General features: G+C 42.2%; 2 protein-coding genes across 2 annotated transcripts in view; one reads left to right on the forward strand and one right to left on the reverse strand.

Moving 5' to 3' along the window:
- C7H3orf49 (chromosome 7 C3orf49 homolog) lies at positions 1–18836 on the forward strand. Its single transcript, XM_075130220.1, has 4 exons — positions 1–127; positions 2981–3091; positions 16238–16256; positions 18619–18836. Exons 1-4 carry the CDS (start codon positions 23–25, stop codon positions 18729–18731), a joined length of 348 nt encoding a protein of 115 aa, XP_074986321.1. The 5' UTR covers positions 1–22; the 3' UTR covers positions 18732–18836.
- THOC7 (THO complex subunit 7) overlaps positions 6587–21065 on the reverse strand; it is a 22322-nt gene continuing 7843 nt past the window's right edge. The window contains exons 2-8 of the mRNA XM_048859101.2: positions 18720–18837; positions 15556–15683; positions 15094–15180; positions 14581–14638; positions 8449–8515; positions 8239–8308; positions 6587–6990 (exon numbers count right to left, since the gene is read on the reverse strand). Of these exons, the coding sequence (XP_048715058.1) occupies positions 6923–6990; positions 8239–8308; positions 8449–8515; positions 14581–14638; positions 15094–15180; positions 15556–15683; positions 18720–18837 (596 nt within the window). The 3' untranslated portion in view covers positions 6587–6922. The remainder of the gene's footprint in view (positions 6991–8238; positions 8309–8448; positions 8516–14580; positions 14639–15093; positions 15181–15555; positions 15684–18719; positions 18838–21065) is intronic.

Genomic DNA, 21065 nt, shown 5'->3' on the forward strand with positions numbered 1-21065 from the left:
CATCCAGCTAGATGTGAATGTCATGGAGGAACAAGCAGAGAGCATAACTGGGGAAACCACGGTTGTGAGAGCAAGACAAACCATGAGACACTGGTCGGTGACATCGCTGACATCTGAATTCCAAAAGGTAGCATTTTGACGATGGTCAGACAACTCAAATAAACGGCTTTTATTAAATTGTGTGTGCAGGCCCCATTGAAGTCAATGGGAGATTTGCCTGATTGGAGGCTCAGACCCAGAATATTTTCCTAATCCAATTCCTTGCCCCTGTAAACTCCCCTTCCGAGCTCCCACATGGGAAGACCCTGTCTGTTCTGCTCAGCCACCCATGAGATCCTTCTTCATATCTTGACCAGCAAGGGGAGTCCTGGCAGCAAGCAGTCAGCCAGCGGGGGTGGGAGGCGGAGAGCAGCCTGCTGCAGTGGGGTAGAGGCAGCCGCACAGAGGACTAGGGCAGGGGTTCTCCAACTTTTGCGTTGGTGACCCCTTTCACACAGCAAGCCTCTGAGGGCAATCCTCCCCCCACCCTTCTAAATTAAAAACACTGTTTTTACATTTAGCACATTTATTATAAATGCTGGAGGCGAAGCAAGGTTTGGGGTGGAGGCTGACAGCTTGCGACCTGCCATGTAATAACCTCGCCACCCCTGAGGGGTCACGACCCACAGTTTGAGAACCCCTGGACTAGAAGCAGAGGAGCAGGGATTCTGAATGCCCCTGGCTGGGCTGGAGGAGGCCACAAACTGGGCCAAATAACTTTGTCAGAAAAGGGTCTCTTCAAAATCCGAATTTTTCACGAAAAACACTTTTTCAAAATCTTCCATTTTTTTCTTCAGTGGAAAAATGATAGTGGAAGAGGGTGGGAATGGGAAAATCAAACATGGAAAAACTTCAAAAACGAAACTTTTGACTTTTGACAAAACTTTTGTCAAAGTTTTGTCAAGTTTGTCAAAACTTTTGACAAAAATGCTTACAAATAAATAAATTTAAAGATGGTTCCTTTGGGAAACATACAGAGAGAGTGTGAAATGTTCCAGGAAAAACTGCTTTCATTTCACAAGCTCTAGCTGTGGGGAATGAGTGGAGATCAGTGCCACCTACTGGTTACCCCTGATGATAGGCCTGCACTTGGATAGCATTGATCTTCCCTGGGTTGCCAATGATTAGAGCTGGCCAGAAAACAAAAATTCTATTTAAACTCTCTCTGTGGCCAGATGAATATTTACTTATACAAAGTGGAACAGCTCCAAAAGGGGAGATTGTGTGAGCGAGAGAATAACAAGGGCCCTGGGAGAAGAATAGACTAGGGGGCCTGTTGCGATAATTGGGCCTACAAGCTTGCCCTAATTGTGAGCTCAACTGTAAGAAGTGAGTGAAAGTTTATAAAATGTCACAGTAAGTGATAACAACAAATATTGATGGGGAAAATAAGCAAATGCAAGAGAGCTTTGAATTAGTCCAAACAAAAAGGCCTACTGATGTAACTTGATGACTGAATTTAAAACCATGCTTGGTAAAGAAGAAAAGCATGGAATCAGAAATCAGCTAACTAAAATTGGTGTGTTGGAAACTGGGCCAAAATAATGAGGAGATGGGCTATTCCCATCACCCCCCTTTTTGGGGTCCTCAAAAAGAGAAGCTTTTTGGAAAAAGATGGGGAAAAGCTGGCTCCCTCAACACTGGCTGACTGAAAGACTAAAGAAGGGGAAGGAGTGAGCTTCACCATCCTGGCTGCCATCCCCATCATCTCCTGGGATCCCGGACCGTCTTTGTCCTAATCATGAAAGATGCCCCGACCAGACTGGACCAGAGAGAGAGACCCAGATGATACTGCTATCTCCACCAGCATAGACTAAATTCCAAAACACCACCTGAAATATGAGACTTCATCTCTTTCCCTGCCCCCTTCGGTGTATCCTTTTTCCTTCCCCACCTTACTTCATTTCTTTCCAATATCTCTCCTTTTGTCTTCTGTTTAATAAGATTCTGGCTTAGCCACCTAAGACTGCATATTTTGCAACACTGCTGTAAGCCTGTGACCAGAAGGAAGCAGCTAAAAGCAATGCCTTAAACAGCCCACTGCTGTTACCAGTTTGCCAGATCTCAGAGTGGCTGATAAGAGCATGTGCTATGCCGGTGTTTTTCCAACAGTGAGAGCCAAAACCAGAGACCGAAGTTCCATTTTCTATCTTTGCTGTTCTTTTCTTTTCCCTTTTGAGTGTTTGTCTTGTTTTTGTTTTCTAACCCATCTCAACTAACCTCCTCTCTCTTCTCCAAAAAGGACAGTTACTACCACCTAAGACTGCCAAACACAGTGAGTTGATGGAAATGGTATAAGGACCTTTAAACTCCTGCTCAAATAGTCAAGTGGGATGCTGTCATAGCACACTGCCATGACAACCCAACTAATGTACCTACCTGCATAGACCGTAGACTGCAAGGGGCTTAGCTGGAGGATAAGGGGTATGTTTAGCCCCTAGGCAAGATCATGTGTACGTGCCACGTTATGAACAGCAACTGAACATGTTTCAATTACTTCACTGGAGAGGAGTAGTAAACAATACCCAGAAGTGCTTTGCGGTAGGCTGGTTTGAGATACCCCACCATACATGCAAGGTGCCATGGAGGTAAAGCAGTGGAAGACTGCGAGTCTCCCATCTCCTTGTGCCAGCTGCTTCAAGGTTATAGCATGATTTAGCCCTAAATTATGAATCAGAGTTTCAGCAGTGGCAGGTCAAGGTAAACCAAGAACAAATGCTTGAAAATAGGAAGATGAGGGAGGAATAAGAACAAATTTTTCTATTGGTGACTTGCTTTCTCTCAATGCTGCATATTCGGTGTCTAATGATTTTTAACATATTGGGTATTTCCCAGGTTATAAGAAATACAAATTACAGATTCCATAAAACAAAAATAATTAATTTTATACCTCCCAAAGCCACACTAGCTAGCCTTGTCTGAATACACTTTTTGTTTTCAGGTTCCTTATTTGTCAAAAAAGAGGAGAAACTTTCTAGGCCTCAAAAAGAAGAAGAATGAGCAGAAGGTGCAGTACCATTCAGGTGTGACAGCTGGAAAGCTTCAAATGCAGGTATCTGTAATAAAAATAATTAGTAATCTCTCTAGTGCTGCGCCACGTATCTTAAGCCTATGTTTTTGCAATTTTCTTAGATGCAGCTTCAAGTTACCATAGATTCACAAAGGGGCAGAGACAGTATCACTGGACACTGGTGTCACCATGACCGCTTATTCTGTCCGTGCATGAAGTTACATCACATGCTTGTTCTTCTTTCCAAGTTAAAAATTCTGCCCATGTTCCCAATCGAGGCCTTATATTCAAATTGCGCCCTATGCAGTTTGCAGTAGAATACAATAACTTATTTTTTAATTTAAAAACAAACCCCCCTAATGTGGGAAATATCAGCTTTATCCCTTCTAAAAATCGCTGTGCTGGTGTCTCCTCCGTTTGGTATTCAATGTCCATGTGATGGTGGAACTGGGACGTAGTACCATGGCAGCATGCAGTCTACCAGCTCAGAGAGAGCGGCACAAAAAGCGGCTAGAATGGTAGGAATAATCTCTATTTAGAAAAATTGTAGTATAGTGTGTAGCTGGGATCCCAAGTGCAATTTATATTTGTACATGTGGAAGCCACTCAGGTAAGCAACATCACAATGGACAGTATCTGCCATCTGTGCTTAAACCGTTCACAGGAGGAGGAATTCAATCAGAAGAATAAGGGGGTCTCAACTACATAGTCCCAGGATATTAATGGCAGACTGGAACTGGAATGTGTTGCTAAAAGACTGATGCCCCTGAAGTCAGTTTAAGGTTTGTCTACACGGTGTGGTAGTTTGCACTGCAGTGGTGTAAATTCTAGTGCACACTGGCCTGTGTGGACGCTGCTCTTGCACACTAAAAGTTCCCTAGTATACTTTAACACAGTACTATTTGAAACCACACTAAACGTAGCAATCAGTTGGTTATCTTAACTGTGACACTAACTCTCCCTAACTAAATCCAGTTATAACATGGTGGCTCTTTATCCCCACCAACCTTTTGCAGATGACTTAAATAGGGACTCCTGATTTTCTTGGAAGGTAACTATTTCAATATTAAGGGAGGACACCTTAGAGACTAACAAATTTATTTGGGCATAAGCTTTCGTGAGCTACAGCTCACTTCATTGGATGCATGCAGTGGAAAATACAGTGGGGGAGATTTTATATACACAGAGAACATGAAACAATGGATGTTACCATACACACTGTAACCAGAGTGATCAGGTAAGGTGAGCTATTACCAGCAGGAGAGAAAAAAAAACTTTCGTAGTGATAATCAAGGTGGGCCATTTCCAGCAGTTGACAAGAACGTGTGAGGAACAGTGGGCGAGGGTTGGGGGGTGAATAAACATGGGGAAATAGTTTTACTTTGTCTAATGACACATCCATGCCCAGTCTTTATTCAAGCCTAATTTAAAAGTGTCCAGTTTGCAAATTAATTCCAAATCAGCAGCCTCTCATTGGAGTCTGGTTTTGAAGTTTTTTTGTTGAAGAATTGTGACTTTTAGGTCTGTAATCGAGTGACCAGAGAGATTGAAGTGTTTCAAAAACCAGTCGGAGAAGTGAAGTTTCTTACTAATCTTTGTTGCTCTTTCACAATATGCTACAGAATACTTACTAATTCATATACTGTGAGGGAACAATAACTGAACTATACTGAATTTTGCAAATTAAAGAACAAAACCAAGTCAGATGCAATTTTTTTTTAAAAGAGACACTACCTGAAAGAGTAATTTGTTCTGACTAGTAATCAACAATAGGTAATCCAGTCAATATTGCAAGTTAAAGTTCTACTGTGTATGTTTTACATTAGTAACTTCTAAAAAGCAGCTGGAAACAGAATGTTATATGGTAATTAACATTATGTAATGGTTTTGGACAGAAATAAAATATTTTATCCTACAAGCTACAGAAGAAAACTAAACGAGCAGAATGTCATTACAAAAGTTGGAATTTGGCCACAACACCACGGTTAACACTTTTACTCTTGAAAAAAGTGCCATGACCCCTTCAGCAATCACACAAGATCAAGACAGCCTCTAGAATAGAACCCTCAAATGCTATACTGGGATGTTTGCTCTATACTAACTCAGGAGGAAGAGTCAGGTTCATTAACGCCGCATTTGATAAGGTTCTCCTAGAATACTCATTGATAAAGATAAATTTAATTTCTGCAAGGAGAGAATGAGTGGAAGCACTTGTAATTGACTGACTGATTTCCATGTCAGCTAATATATTGGATTTTATATTATATTACAAATAACTGAGGTTATGTACTGTATATTATAGATTTTTTTAAAGTCAGTAAACTTTCAATTACTGTTGATATAGTTAAAGCAGGACCGACTTTGAATGCTAATTGTATTAGATCCTCTCCATCCTTAACTGTGGTAATCAAACATTTCAATTAAATGAAGTAGGTTACTTAGGCCACATCTACACTACCTGGATCAGCGGGTAGTGATCGATCTATCGGGGATCGATTTATCCCGTCTAGTGTAGACGCAATAAATTGATCCTCGATCGATCTGCTGTCAACTCCGGAACTCCGCCAGGGCGAGAGGCGGAAGCGGAGTCAACGTGGGAGCAGTGGCCGTCGATCCCGCGCCGCGAGGACACCAAGTAAGTGATTCTAAGTTTATCTAAGATACGTCGACTTCAGCTACGCTATTCTCGTAGCTGAAGTTGCATATCTTAGATCGATCCCCCCCCCCCCCCCCAGTGTAGACCAGGCCTTAGCCCGTAAGCACTGTGGGTTTTGGTTGTAATTTGGTTGTGTTTACGTTGTGGCAGCATAGCACCTTGGGGCCTGGACACCTGGCTCCTAGGCACTACTACAATACCAATAAATAGTCGTACTACAATAAAGGCTTGTCTATATGGACAGCTAGTTTGCAGCAAATTGGGGTGTAAATCTACAGTATGAGCCTGCTGTGCACTAACTGGCCATGTGGACCCTGCTGCTGTGCACTAAAAGGTCCCCAGTGTGCTTTGATCTACTTCCATTTCAAAGTCGAGCAGATCAAAGTGCACCAGGGACCTTTTAATTGTGTGGTAGCAGGGTCCATGTGGCCCGTTAGAGCACGACAGGCTGTCTGTTTACACTCCCGCTCGCTGCACAGTAAACTGCTGAATAGACACACCTTAAGATGTTAGTGATTTAAAGCTGTTGGTGTGCCAACTTTCATATACTAATGTGAGAGGATTCTTAAAGTTTATAGTGTATTTGAAACGAAGGAGTAATTACTAACTTTCATTGGCGGGTTCTAAAATATACTACACATAGCTGCTACCCTGGAAAACTACAAGTAAACCATTTGGTCCACACTTAGATTCCAAACCTGCATCTGGGTCCACTAGTGTGTATGCCTGCATATGGGTAGAGGCTACTGGCATGACTGTGACTGCATGCAGGCACAGGAATATTGACTGGTGAGTTCAATGCAAGATCAGGGCCTTAATACTTTACTGCTAAATCTAGGTCTTTAGCCTTAAAAAGAAAAGAAAAGAAAAAAAAGAGAAAATTATTTGTAAACACGTTTTATTGCCAACATTGTGTTATCATTTTAGCTGATTACTGTACAGAAACGTTTCACACTCTGCAACTTAAAAGCCTAAAATATTTTCCTAGTTCACAAAATATAAAGCTTTTTGTATTAAACCAAATACAGTGCCTGTCCACGCTTTGTCTATGAAGGCTTTTTACAGATCAGTAACTGTTTTACTGTAGCACTAACAAAACAAGTATTTTTGTATTAAAAAAATAGAAGTCATACAAATTCACAGAAGTGGCAGCAAGGTTTTATTTCTTAAAGAAAGTTCAAGAGCTGTGGAAATTCTTGGGTATGTCCAAAATCGGTCTACTGTTTAGTCTCTGCTTCCATGTGAGTTTCTTGGGATTCCTCTGCTTCTGAAAGTTTTTCATCATCTGAAATTTAGATTGTGTCTGTTAGTCAAACATGCTCAGATTAGACTTGATATTTTTATATAAACTGTACTGGAGAATGTGATCCCAGTTAAAAATGTTTTGTGTTAGTGGGCTTAGATCTGTGGTTTAGCACTGCATTATACAAAATATTAAGTAACTAAGACTGTGACACAAAAAAGGGAAAACACTAATTCAAAGCTAAGGCTGACATTTGCCCCGTTTCAGCTACTACAGCAATTAGTGTGTGTGTATCTGTATATGTAAAATCCTGTAATATCAATACACCAAGTTTAAGTATTAGCTTCTATTAGTAATGTCCTTGCTTATTGGTGGCTTCTCACATTCTGAACTCTTTTACCATAGCACTACTAATACCTGACTCATTTAATGCTTTTCATCTGCACCTCTGCTGTGAAATTTATTAAAAACTTCCATGATAAAATGGTAGCCTTAGTTATACCAGATATGTTCCCGTCTTTCCAAGACTGAATGTCTTGTTTGGAATAGGTATAGATCTGGCTTTAGAGTATACTATATGAAGATTATATCAGAAAGAACTGTATAGTGGTTAGGGTGCTGGCATGGGAGCCAGGAGACCCACATTCAATTTCCTTCTCTGCCACAGACTTCCTGCATGTCCTTGGAAAAGTCACTCAGTCACTCTGGACCTTGGTTCCCTATTAATTTACCTATGTCACAGGGGTGTTGTGAGCATAAATACACTAAAGATTGAGATGTCCACCACTACAGAAATGGGAGCCATATCAGTAACCTAGATACAGAGACCATTTTTGGTTAGTTCAACAAATATTTATGAACATATTTTTATATTGTGGCTCTGAAGGGTAACAGCTATGTCGCTATTTTTACAATCACATTTCAAAGGAGTTTATTAAAAACGATGAAAGATTTATAAGGAGTTTGTTAGCTGCAGATAGGTTTGACCCTACTCTACTCCATCATAGCTGGCTCCTAGAATAATGTTTGAGAGGACTTTTTTTTTTATTTTAAATAAAGATTCTCTGACTTAAGTAGTGCTGAATGCAGTAGTTTAATATAGGAAATACAGATACAACTATAATTTAAATAATTTCAATGCTGGAAGGCATTACTTTGTATAAGCTAATTGGAAAAAAGACATTCTGCTCCCCTTACTCATGGAAATAGCCTCACTGGCTGTAACAGAACTAGTCAGGAGTAAGCTGAGGAGGATTTGGCCCCATATATTTTCATTTAGGAACGACTTACTTTCCAAAGTTTGCTGAAGTTCATGGATGGTACTCAGAAGCACATGGAACTGCTTTCGTCTCAACTCCAGCTAGAATGACAAAGAACACAATCCACCAACTAAAGTATGGCCAATTAAGTGAGTATATACATGAACTATGAAACTTTCAGTAGATTTCTCATAATTATGTTCATATGAATATAAATACCAAAATAAAAGAATACCCCTACCTTATCTTCAACATTTTCTTTAATATGAGAAAGATGTTGAAGTTCTTTTCCCAAAGCTTCTAGCTGCCTGCAAATAAATTCCAACAACTGTCATAGTACAAACAGTGAGGTAACAAATTACACACACTTTCTGTGAATTATTAAAAATAACTGAATCATTCTCCATGGCTTTGCTAAAATACTAGATTGCCTGATTAAAAATGCCTGGAAATGGGAGACACAAATTCTGCAAGATACCCCTGATATTTTCACATGAATGCACTACTTCATCAACTCCTGTGTCTTACAAGACCACTAACAGAAGGGCACAGTGGAGCATATAAAAAATAACCATATAGGAACACAAGAACTGGATCAGCCCAACAGCCCATCTAGTTCAGTATCCCATCTCTGATAGTAGCTGGAACCAGATGCTTTAGGAGATAGCATAAGAACCGTGCAATAGGCATATGTGGAATAATCTGCCACCCCCTGCCATTAGGTCTCACCCCACTCTCTAGCAGTTAGAAATTGGCTTAAGCCCCAAAGCACAAGGTTTAATATTCCTTGCAAAAAAATGGTGACGTCATTAATTATAACTCTGGATATTCTTAATCCATATACTTTTTTTTAATCTTGTTAAATTCTTGGCCTCAGTGACTTCTTGTAGCAATGAGTGCCACAGCTTAAGAAGTGTGAAAAAGTATTTCCTTTTGTTGATTTTGAATTTCCTACCTCTTAAAGTGCCCCCCTATTCTTGCACTATATGGGAGAATAGAAGCTCCTGCTCTACCTTCTCTATAACACTCATTATTTTATGTACTTTTGTAATGTCCCCTCAGATACATCTCCTTTCAAAGGCAAGCAATCCCAGCCTCTTCAACCACTTTTCACTGGAGAGTTTTTACAGGCCTTTGGTCATGTTTGTCACTCTTCTCTGAACCTCTTTCAGTTCTATGATATTCTTTTTGAGATCAGGTGACCAGTATTGCTAGGAGAGTGCACCACTGACTAATACAAAGGCAGGATAATGTTTTCAGTATTTATCTCCATCCCATTCCTTATGCTTCCTAACATTTTGTTTTCTCTGACAGCAGTTGGTCTCCATTAGGCAGTGTACAGTGATGTCCCAGGTCCCTTTCCTGGGTTGATGCAGTTAATTTAGAACCCCATAAGAGGTAAGTAGTTTACATTTTTTTCCCTTTCAATTGCCTTTATCAACATTGAATTTTATCTGCCATCATGTTGCTCATTCACCTAGCTTGTTTAGGTCTTTTTCAAGTTCCTCATGGTCTTCTCCGGTCCTGACTATCTTGAATAACTTTGTCATCTGCACATTTTGTTACCTCTCTACTCACCCTCCCCCACTTTCCAGGTATATTAAACACTGGACCTAGTCCAGCCCTGGGAGACCCCCGCTGTTAACCTTTTGCCATGATAAAAGCTGACCATTTAATCCTACTCTTTGTTTTCCCTCTGACAGTTTTTGATTCGAGATAATACTTTTCTTCTCACCTATAAGTACTTAGCTTCTCTAGTAGCCTCTTGTGGGGGACCTTGTTGAAGGCCTTTTGCAAGTCTAATTAAATTGTCAACCGGTTCTTTTTTATCCTTTACAGGTCTATAATTACCCAGATCATCCCTAGGGTCTTTAAAATATGGGTACAACATTTGCCACTTTGCAATACTTTGGAACATTAGCTTTTTTAATGAGAGATTTACAAATTTTTGTTAGCTTAGGTATGAAATAGCTGAGCTGCTTTGTCTAAACTCTTGGATATAGACCATCGACGTAGTGACTTACTGCATTTTAAATTATTTATTTGGTCCACTACCCCTCTTCTACCACATCAAATCTATGACAGTAACTCATCTTTACCACCAGGAAATATCAGGTCTGGGGCAGAAATTTACCCAACACTGTCTGTGGTGAAGACTGATAGAAATAAGTCAATTATCTGCTCACCAATGTCTTCATTTTCCTTAATTGCTCCTTTTAGCCCACTGATTCTTTTGCAGGCTTCCTGTTTCCACTATACTGTTGTTTTACCCAGTGAGCTATTTACTCTTCAGACTCCTCTTTGGCCCCTCTAATTTCCTTCTTTTTTAGTGCCTGCTGTAATTCACGCTGCTGTTTTATTATTAGCAGTATTATCATGGTGCCTCAGAGCCCCAGGCACTGTTGGTTTCATTAGGGTTAGATTTTCCGGATTTTGAAGGCTATCTCCTTGACTTGAACAGCCTCTTGAACTTTACCATTCAGCCACGATGGTTTACACCTTGCATTCCCAGTTTCCTTTTTGTTCAGCAGTACATGACTTGAGACTTACAATTTTTCTAAGCTGCATCCAAATTACGTCTAGGGATTTTTCCTTCCTTTACTTTTCACTCTAGGGCCTTTTTGACTTACCTCCTCTCTCTATTGAAATCTCCTTTTCTAAAGTTTAGTGTCACTTTTTAGTAGTCTACCTGTGCTTTGGATGTAGAATCTAATTATATTGTGGTCACCGTTACTTAGCTCACTTACTGTCACTTCTTGAATTAACTCGTGTGTGCTTATGCCCAGTTTAGCTGACTTAACAAACAATATGGATTTTAATATGGCTAAATGTAAGTATATACATCTAGGAACAAGAATGTAGGCCAAAGTTACAGGATGGGGGACTCTAGCCTTGGAAGCAGTGCATCCGAAAAAGATTTGGACGTTATGATGGATGCTTAGCTGAACATGAAGTCCCAGTTTGACTCTGAGGTCAAAAGAGCAAATGTGATCCTAGGATACATAATCTCTCTACTCCTACTTGAGATTTCCCTGTTTGTTACCTCTATATTTGGCATTGTTGTGACCACTGGTGGAATACTGTGTCCAGTTGTGGTGCTTTCAATTCAAGAAGGATGTAGATAAATTGGAGCAGTTTCAGAGAAGAGCCATGAGAATGATTACAGGATTAGAAAACATGCCCTAGAGTGATGAGGTCTTTGAGTCTATGTAGCTTAAAGAGAAGTTTAAGGGATGACTTACTTACAGACTACAGGTACGTACATAGGTAACAAGTATTTAATAGCAGGCTCTTCAATTTAACAGAGAAAGGTGTAACACAATCCAATGGCTGGAAATGAAAGCTAGACAATTCAGATTGGAAAAGGCATAAATTAATAGTGAGAATAATTAACTACTGGAACAACATCCCAAGGGTCGTGGTGGATTCTCCATCACCGACAATTTTTAAATCAAGTCTGGATGTTTTTCTAAAAGGTACTCTAGGAATTATTTTGGGGAAGTTCTATGGACCATGTTATAGCCGGGGGCAGGCTAGAGGATTGCAGGTCTCTTCCACTCTTCAAATCTATGACGATTAAGTCAAAAATAGTCTCTCCTCTTGCCTGCTCTAGTATTTGGAACAGCTAGTTCTAACACCATACTGTCAATAAATTATTTTTCTAGACTTTTTTGTCCCATTGTGCCATATGACCTGTGTATGACAATAAACCAGGACCTTTTTCCTGACCAATTTTTCTCCAGCTTCTGCAGTGACTAAGAGTACCAAGAAAACAGTTATGTTTCATTAGCTGAGAGCCTTTCATACAAGAAGTCTCCTGATTTAAGATTGGTGGTTCTCGGCTTGTAGTATTTGGCTTTGTAGCAATTTCTATAAGCATCCTTCAGAAACAAGAGAGCAAATAGGCTATAACAGGGTTCAAAAAAGAACTAGATAAGTTCATGGAGGATAGGTCCGTCAGTGGCTATTAGCCAGGATGGGCACGGATGGTGTCCCTAGCCTCTGTTTGCCAGAAGCTGGGAATGAGTGACAGGGGATGGATCACTTGATGATTACCTGTTCTGTTCATTCCCTCTGAAGCACCTAGCATTGGCCACTGTTGGAAGACAGGATACTGGTCTGATCTTTGGTCTGATCCAGTATGGCTGTTCTTATGCAATATGATCTTGGTGGTTAGGGCACTGGACTGGGATTTAGGAGACCTTGGTTCAATTCTTACCATGTTCTTACTATATTAACTTGAGCAAGTCATTCAGTCTCTATGTCCCAGTTCCCCACCTGTATAATTGAGATACTAATCCTCTCTCATAGCCCTAGTCTGTCTCTCTTGTTTAGAGCATACATTGTTCAGAGCAGGGACTCTCTCTTCCGGTGTATTTGTACAGGGTGTAATACATAAGATGGGTACCCCATAGTAAGGCCTCTACGTATTCCTGTAATACAAATAATAGGAAGAGGAAATGAAGTAAAGGAAAGGGCAGAAAATCAAACTTGATCAATACTATTGCTGCTATCTAAGGATTTGCTAAGGACACTTGTGCTCAGATGAGCGACGAGTAAGGTAAATAGAGTGGCTTCCTTCCAAGAAATATACATGACCTTTTAACTGTTCCAGCTGATTTATTTGAAAAACTAAAGCCACTTTTGACATCTACACATTATGAGCTTTCTATTGATGAGTGGCACATAACTGGTTAAATAGGAAATTTGTATGCTGCAGATTTTAAACGAAATGTTCTCACTAGCTCAAAAACATTATTCTAGTAGTTGTATTTTCTGAAGTCAGACAATTATAGATCTTCCATTTGATATAGAAAATCATGGAACATGGAATGACAGCTTCCCTTTGTAATTTAAAGACAGGTGGCCAGAGCAAATCAAATATGTAAGTATAAGTAATATTCAAGTGAGAACACTAAACTATAGTGTTCCCACCCTGCGACTGTCATCATTAATCAAGTTCAGAGGAGCAAAAATGTAGTTGAAGACAGTGCTACAACACTTGAGATTGTGAAGTCAAAACTGATCCTCCTCCTTGATCAGTACTAAGTATCCAATTTTACAGATTTTGGTCCACATTCAGCAATCACATAACCAGTGGTGTAAGTTACAGGTAGGGTAAGTTGGACAGCTAAAAGGTGTAAATTGCCTGATTGGGAAATAACTAGGGGTGCAAGATAGTAATTTATAAACTGAGCAGGTGGGGCCATTGTAGGAAAAGGCGCTAACAGGATGACTCCATGCATCTGAAGAAGTGTTTTTTTACCCATGAAAGCTTATGCCCAAATAAATCTGTTGGTCTCTAAGGTGCCACCAGACTCCTCGTTGTTTTTGTGGATACAGACTAACACAGCTACCCCTCTGATACTAGGAAGATGTAAAACAAAGTAGCAGGGGCTTTCCTGCTACTTATTTATTGCATGCCTTTTGCATGTATGTTACATGGTCTGCACAACTACTGAATTCCAAACTTGTGACAGTCACATTACTTTGCCATTACACCTCTTTTTCTGATCAACCTGTCCCCAGTGAGTTTGGCCCGAGACTTCACCAGCATGTAGCTCTGAGTTTCACCCATTAAGTATACTATATGAATAACATTTCAAATACAAAATAATAGCAATACTTTTGAACAGAAATGCATGGAGGTTAATTAAAATATTAAGGAATAAACGTGTTAAAAGAAAATCACCACATACCAAACTTTAAACACAGACACATTGCAGCAAATGAAGAAAATGGTGTACGAAAACCTCCACCAAAAGTAGTATAAAAAACTTAGCTTTTAAATGTTTGTTATAAAATCAAGTGAACATCACTTTAATGAAGAGACACTATTTTCTAAGCAATGAGCGTTAACTGGGATATTTAATGAACAGTACTGAATTAGCTTACAATTATCTCACCCTCAATATTAAACAAACGATCTAAGGTCCATTAGAATAGGTATGGTGTGCAAAGTTTGGACAAGTGCAGATTACAAATGAAAAAATGACTAAAGGGTTTTTTGCAAACACAGCAACTGTGCAAAAACCTGTGTAGACAGAACGTTTTCCATAGCAATTAACAATATAGAAAGAATCTCCATAAATGGTTAAGTCTAGTTCTGCTGCTCATAACACTTATGAGATGTAAAAGTAAGTTTGTTTCCAAAACACAGAACAAATTACATTACTTGGTTTCATGTTGCAAGAATAGAAGCAGGTCATGAATGAGCAAAAATATTTTGCAGAGTAGGTTAATTAATAAACTAAACCTCTACAATATGTAGTAACTGATTTAAATGCTGAAGATCCATAATAAGATGAATGATTTATGTTAAGTGATGGAACAGCTGTTGGCTTATGTTCATTTCAGTCAGCTCTATACTTACTTTAATGTTTCATGCCTGTCTGGATGGTGCTGTATTACTTTAGCCAATGCATCATATTCTGAAAAGGAAAAAAAGCTAACTTTTAAATTCTTCTGGGTAAGGATTTCTAAAGCGTGATCCAGTCAATAGGACTACTCATAGTGGAAAGCACCATGCTCGGGATTAAGTGTTTGTAGGGTTGGGCCCATAAGACAATGGTAGGTAGTTTATCGAATCTAGTAATTTTTCACTACTGTGCAGACCAGGGGTCTCAAACTCAAATGACCACAAGGGCCACATGAGTAGTAGTACATTGGCCAGAGGGCTGCACCACTAACCACCACCCGCCCCAGCTGCCCTGCCCCACTCCACCTCTTCCCACCCATTCCAACCCCTTCACTGAAATTGGACAATGAGCAAAACTGACAAATCTAAAACCAAAAGTTGTAAGTATTAATAAAAGACCTTTTAGATTTTGAAATAGTTAGGCAACTTTAGGTACAGGCATTTGCTCCACCTAAAGTAAAACCTTACCTTGACGATTTTTTCGGATTCTTTTTGCTTGCAGGATCTGCTTTTTGCATTCAGCTATTTTCTCATGTGCTGCAGCTATACTATTTTCTTTACAAAAAAAACAAAAAAACAAAACAAATTAATAAAAATCCCCAAAGGTAAGCAGTACAGTATTTGATTCAAAAGTACTCAAGTGTCAATAAGCCAATTTTCTAAACTACAGTATCACAGAAGGCAACTGACTTCAAACCTATGGCCTCCACGGGAAATGCTTATTCCCTTGTGCATTTTGAATTTGTATTTTAAATACTAGCAGGATGCTCAAAGCCTGTGCATGGGTGTTTTTCATTAAAAATTGAAATACATATATTTGCAGAAACAGTAGACAAATTATGCTAAATCTGCCAGAAATTGTCTCGAATTTTAACACTGGACTGCCTTACAGATGTTACGACAATACTCAGTAAGTTTAGTTCTCTTTACCTATGTCTTTGTAGATTTTTTCATAGTTCTCCATTTCTCTGAGGTTCATATCATAGACAAGCAGAGTTTTTCCCATTGAAAATTCACATTGTGATAAAGTGCTCAGCATGCGTTGGTACTGGCTGTAGCTAAAGGTGGACAAGTTGTTATTAAGCAGTTAAAAAAATTTTCATGGAAATGTTTATTTACTATTACAATGCCATGAAAGACCAAATATCTCATGAAATATAACAGCAATTGAAGAAATGTAATATTCCAAACATTTAATGTATAATTCTTGAAAATTTAATTATACATATACCATAGTGGTTAACTAAAGCATTACATTTTTCAGTTTATTTTCAAGAGGCCAAATGGGCATTAACATAATAGACACAATCCATGGGTGAATCTAAGTGTCTCGTTAGAGAAGACTGCTTATCCACTGAGATTAGTATTTAATATTTATATTACAGTAATATTCAGAGGTCCTACTTGGATTAGAGTTCCATGGTGCTCCTCCTATAAACATGCATATGAGGACAGGATTTCTGCCCCAAAGAGCTTATATCTCTTTGTAGAAAGCAGATACATAATTTTATAGGGGAATTTATATCTAATGATAGTATAACAATGGAATAGTACAGAAATATTTATTGTAAAGCAAGTTCCTTGCTCCACTGACTCCTGCTTTCCATCACAGCTATCAGATGCTTATTTCGGTAAGTGGAAGATGCAGGTTTATTTAAAGTGCGTCACATTTTCACATAGGATTCCTTTGTTGTGTTTGCAGACCTCTAGCATAAATGCAATTCTTCACAAGTCAGACCACTGAAGTTCTATGGAGATGTTCTCCAATGGTTAATGATTTAATTTAAAACTTGTGTCTACTTTGAATAGATTTGATTTGCAATACGGATTACTTTGTCAATTCTGTTTTACAAAGCCTTGCCCTGAACACTCTTTCTGGGGAATGCTCATACAGTCATGCAAAAGACAACTTCCTCCAAGCATCTAGTTTTATAGTGTTCTCTCTAATAAAGCCCTCCCCTTCATTTTTAATGGAGTTAATTTAATGGGCTTTTTCTTTGACATATATTTTTACAGAGGAACAAAAGCACCAGACTGTCTTCTCCAGGACACACCTTTTAGTTATCCTCTACAACAGCTGTCGGTTGCTGTAAAACCAGTTGCAGCAGCAGAAAGATTATAACAGTATTGAGCTTCTCTCAATAATGCTTAAGCAATGGCATAAATTCAATATTACCAACCCAAAACATTAAAAAAAGCCAGGCCTTCAAAAAAAAAAATCATTCATTTAAATTATGAATTAGCATCATGTAAAAGGGATTTTTGTTTGCCTTCTGGTTTTTGAGTTCTTAAAGTACAAACTTTTCTCTACACCAATGAGGGCTAGATAGTTACTTAAAAAAAATGAAAGTAGATATTCTCATCTAATCACTTGACTCCAAGATCTGGGGCTTTAAATAAAATACCAATATCACACAACTGGCAAAAAATGGCTACATGATGCTAATTATCTTAGCTATGTAATTGCTGCAGGGTTTAGATTGTAAAAAATGCATGGCCATATTTAAATGTAACAAAAATAGGGCTGTCAATTAAATAAAAAAATTAATTACAATAATTAAGTTGAATTTACAAATGTAGAATTATGTACAAAAATAACTACTATCAAAAATAAAACAATGTAAAACTTTAGAGCCTACAAGTCCACTTAGTTCTACTTCTTGTTCAGTCAATCGCTCACACAAAAAGTTTGTTTACATTTGCACGAGATAATGCTGCCCCTTCTTGTTTACAATGTCACCTGAAAATGAGAACAGGTGTTCATATGGCACTGTTGTAGCTGGCATCGCAAGATATTTATGTTCCAGATGAGCTAAAGATCCATATGTGCCTTCATGCTTCAACCAAAATTCTAGAGGACGTGTGTCCATGCTAATGAGGGGTTCTGCTTGATAACAAACCAAAGAAGTGTGGACCAATGCATGTTCACTTTCATCCTCTGAGTCAGATGCCACCAACAGAAGATTGATATTTGGTGGTTCAGGTTCAGGTTTGCCACATCGGAGCGTTGCTCTTTTAAGACTTCTGAAAGCATGTTCTACACTTCATTCCTCTCAGCTTTTGGAAGGCACTTCAGATTCTTAAACCTTGGGTCGAGTGCTGTAGCTATCTTCAGAAATCTCACATTGTTACCTTCTTTGCGTTTTGTCAAATCTGCACTGAAAGTGTTCTTAAAATGAACAACATGTGCTGGGTCATCATCTGAGATGGCTATAACATGAAATATATGGCAGAATGAGGGAAAACAGAGCAGGAGATATACTATTCTCCTCCAAGGAGTTTAGTCACAAATTTAATTAAAAAAAAAATGCGTTTAACGAGCGTCATCAGCATGGAAGCATGTTCTCTGGAATGGTGGCTGAAGCATGAAGGGGTATACAAACGTTTAGCATCTCTGTCATGTAAATACCTTGCAATGCCAGCTACAAAAGTGCCATGCGAACGCCTGTTCTCACTTTCAGGTGACGTAAGTAAGAAGCCAGCAGCATTATCTCCCGTAAATGTAAACAAACTTGTTTGTCTTAATGATTGGCTGAACAAGAATCAGGACTGAGTGTACTTGTAGGCTCTAATGTTTTGCAGTGTTTTGTTTTTGAGTGCAGGTACGTAACCAAAAATAAATAAATAAATAAATAAAATCTACATTTGCAAGTTTCACTTTCACCATAAAGAGATTGCATTACGGTATTGTATGAGGTGAACTGAAAAATACTATTTTTTTGTTTATCATTTTTACAGAGCAAATATTTGTAATAAAAATAATATTTGTACACTTCGTATTCTGTTTTGTAACTGAAATCAATATATTTGAAAATGTAGAAAAACATCCAAAAATATTTAATAAATGTTAATTGATATTCTATGGTTTAACAGTGCAATTAAAACTGCAGTTAATCGCGATTACTTTTTTAAAATCACGATTAATTTTTTGAGTTAATCGCATGAGTTAGCTGTGATTAATTGACAGGCCTAATACAAATATATATATTTTAGGATGCACTGCACGGTTTTTCAAAACAAAACAAGCTTTGGGATCTAAACTACTGGTATGGAGACAACATTGCTTTAAAGATGAAAAACAGAGAATGAAATACCCCTCTTCTTGAGATCCAGAGTTGCACCATTTAATGAAGCTCTTCACTAACAAATTAATTCGTCGGTCGTCGCCAGCACCATCTCCATCAATTAAAAGTCGTTTACGAATAACTTCATCTAAAGTCAAGGAAGATCATTTTTAAAAAAACATGAACTCTACTGTTAACATTAGACAAGTCATGGGTTTGATAGAGTCTGGTTCAAGTTATGATATATCCTGATTTGAATTATAGCCCTCCCATTACAGTGGGGGGGGGGGCAGAGGTTCTGGAGCCCAGGGCTGTATGGGGGTGGGGGGGGCCTGGTCCGGGGGGAGGGTCAGGAGCCTAGGGCTGTATGGGGAGGAGGCGTGGGGGGGGGGGGGGGGGGAGTCAAGGGCCCAGGGCTCTATGGGGTGGGGGAGAGGCCTGGGTCCGAGGGGGCGGGGGGGAGGTGCTGAAGCCCTGGGCTGTATGGGGGGAGGGAGGGTCAGGAGCCCAGGCCTGTATGGGGGTGGGAGGGCCTGGGTCCGGGGGGGAGGGTCAGGAGCCCACGGCTGTATGGTGGTGTGGGAGCCTGGGGGCCTTGGTCAGGCGGGGGGAGGGTCAGGAGCCCTGGGCTGTATGGGGGTGCGTGGGGGGGGGCTGGGTCTGACGGGGGAGGGTCAGAGGCCAGCTGCATGGGGATGGGTGGGGATGGGTCCGGCGGGGGGAGGGTCCGGAGCCCTGGGCTGTATGGGGGTGCGTGGGGGGGGGGGCTGGGTCTGACGGGGGGAGGTCAGAGGCCAGGCTGTATGGGGATGGGGGGGGCTGGGTCCCGGCGGGGGGAGGGTCAGGACCCCAGGGCTGCATGGGGATGGGGGGGGCTGGGTCCGGCGGGGGGAGGGTCAGGAGCCCAGGGCTGTGTGGGGGTGAGGGAGGGGCTGGGTCCTGGCGGGGGAGGGTCAGGAGCCCAGGGCTGTGTGGGGGTGAGGGGGGGGCTGGGGCTGGCGGAGGGGAGGAGGGTCAGGACCCAGGGCTGCATGGGGATGGGGGGGGCTGGGTCCCGCGGGGGGAGGGGTCAGGAGCCCAGGGCTGTGTGGGGGTGAGGGAGGGGCTGGGTCTGGCGGGGGGAGGGTCAGGAGCCCAGGGGCTGTGTGGGGGTGAGGGGGGGGCTGGGTCTGGCGAGGGGGAGGGTCTGGAGCCCAGGGGCTGTATGGGGATGGGGGGGTGCAGGGTCCGGGGGGGAGGGTCAGGAGCCCAGGCTGTGTGGGGGTGGGGGCTGGGTCCGGCGAGGGGGAGGGTCTGGAGCCCAGGGCTGTGTGGGGTGCGTGGGGGGGCTGGGGTCCGGCGAGGGTCAGGAGCCCAGGGCTGTGTGGAGGGGTGCGTGGGGGGGGCTGGGTCCGACGGGGGGAGGGTCAGGAACCCAGGGATGTGTGGGGGTGCGTGGGGGGGGGCTGGTCCGGCGGGAGGGAGGGTCAGGAGCCCAGGGCTGGATCCGTCGGGGGGAGAGTTAGGAGCCCAGGGCTGTATGGGGGTGGGGGGGGCAGGGTCGCGGGGGGGAGGGTCAGGAGCCCAGGGCTGTGTGGGGGTGGGGGCTGGGTCCGGCGGGAGGAGGGTCAGGAGCCCAGGGCTGGATCCGACGGGGGGAGAGTTAGGAGCCAGGGCTGTATGGGGGAGTGGGGGGGGCTGGGTCCGGCGGGAGGGTCAGGAGCCCAGGGCTGGGGTCCGGCGGGAGGGGAGGGTCTGGAGCCAGGGCTGTGTTGGTGGTGTGCGTGGGGGGGGCTGGGTCCGGCGGGAGGGGAGGGTCAGGAGCCCAGGGGCTGTGTGGGGGTGCGTGGGGGGGGGCTGGGTCCGGCGGGAGGGAGGGTCAGGAACCCAGGGCTGTGTGGGGGTGCGTGGGGGGGGCTGGTCCGGCGGGAGGGGGGTCAGGAGCCCAGGGCTGGATCCGACGGGGGGAGAGTTAGGCGTCCCCAGGGCTGTATGGGGTGGGGGGGCTGGGTCCGGGCGGGAGGGGGGGGTCAGGAGCCCAGGGCTGGATCCGACGGGGGTGAGAGTTAGGAGCCCAGGGCTGTATGGGGATGGGGGGGGGCTGGGTCCAGGGGGGGAGGGTCAGGAGCCCAGGGCTGTATGGGGGTGCGTGGGGGGGGGGCTGGGTCTGACGGGGGGAGGGTCAGAGGCCAGGCTGTATGGGGATGTGGGGGCTGGTCCGGCGGGGGAGGGTCAGGACCCAGGGCAGCATGGGGATGGGGGGGCTGGGTCCGTCGGGGGGAGGGTCAGGAGCCCAGGGCTGTGTGGGGGTGAGGGAGGGGCTGGGTCTGGCGGGGGGAGGGTCAGGAGCCCAGGGCTGTGTGGGGGTGAGGGAGGGGCTAATAGATATACGTATAG

This window comes from Caretta caretta, chromosome 7 (genome assembly GCF_965140235.1).
Source record: "Caretta caretta isolate rCarCar2 chromosome 7, rCarCar1.hap1, whole genome shotgun sequence".
NCBI classification, from domain to species: Eukaryota; Metazoa; Chordata; order Testudines; family Cheloniidae; genus Caretta; species Caretta caretta.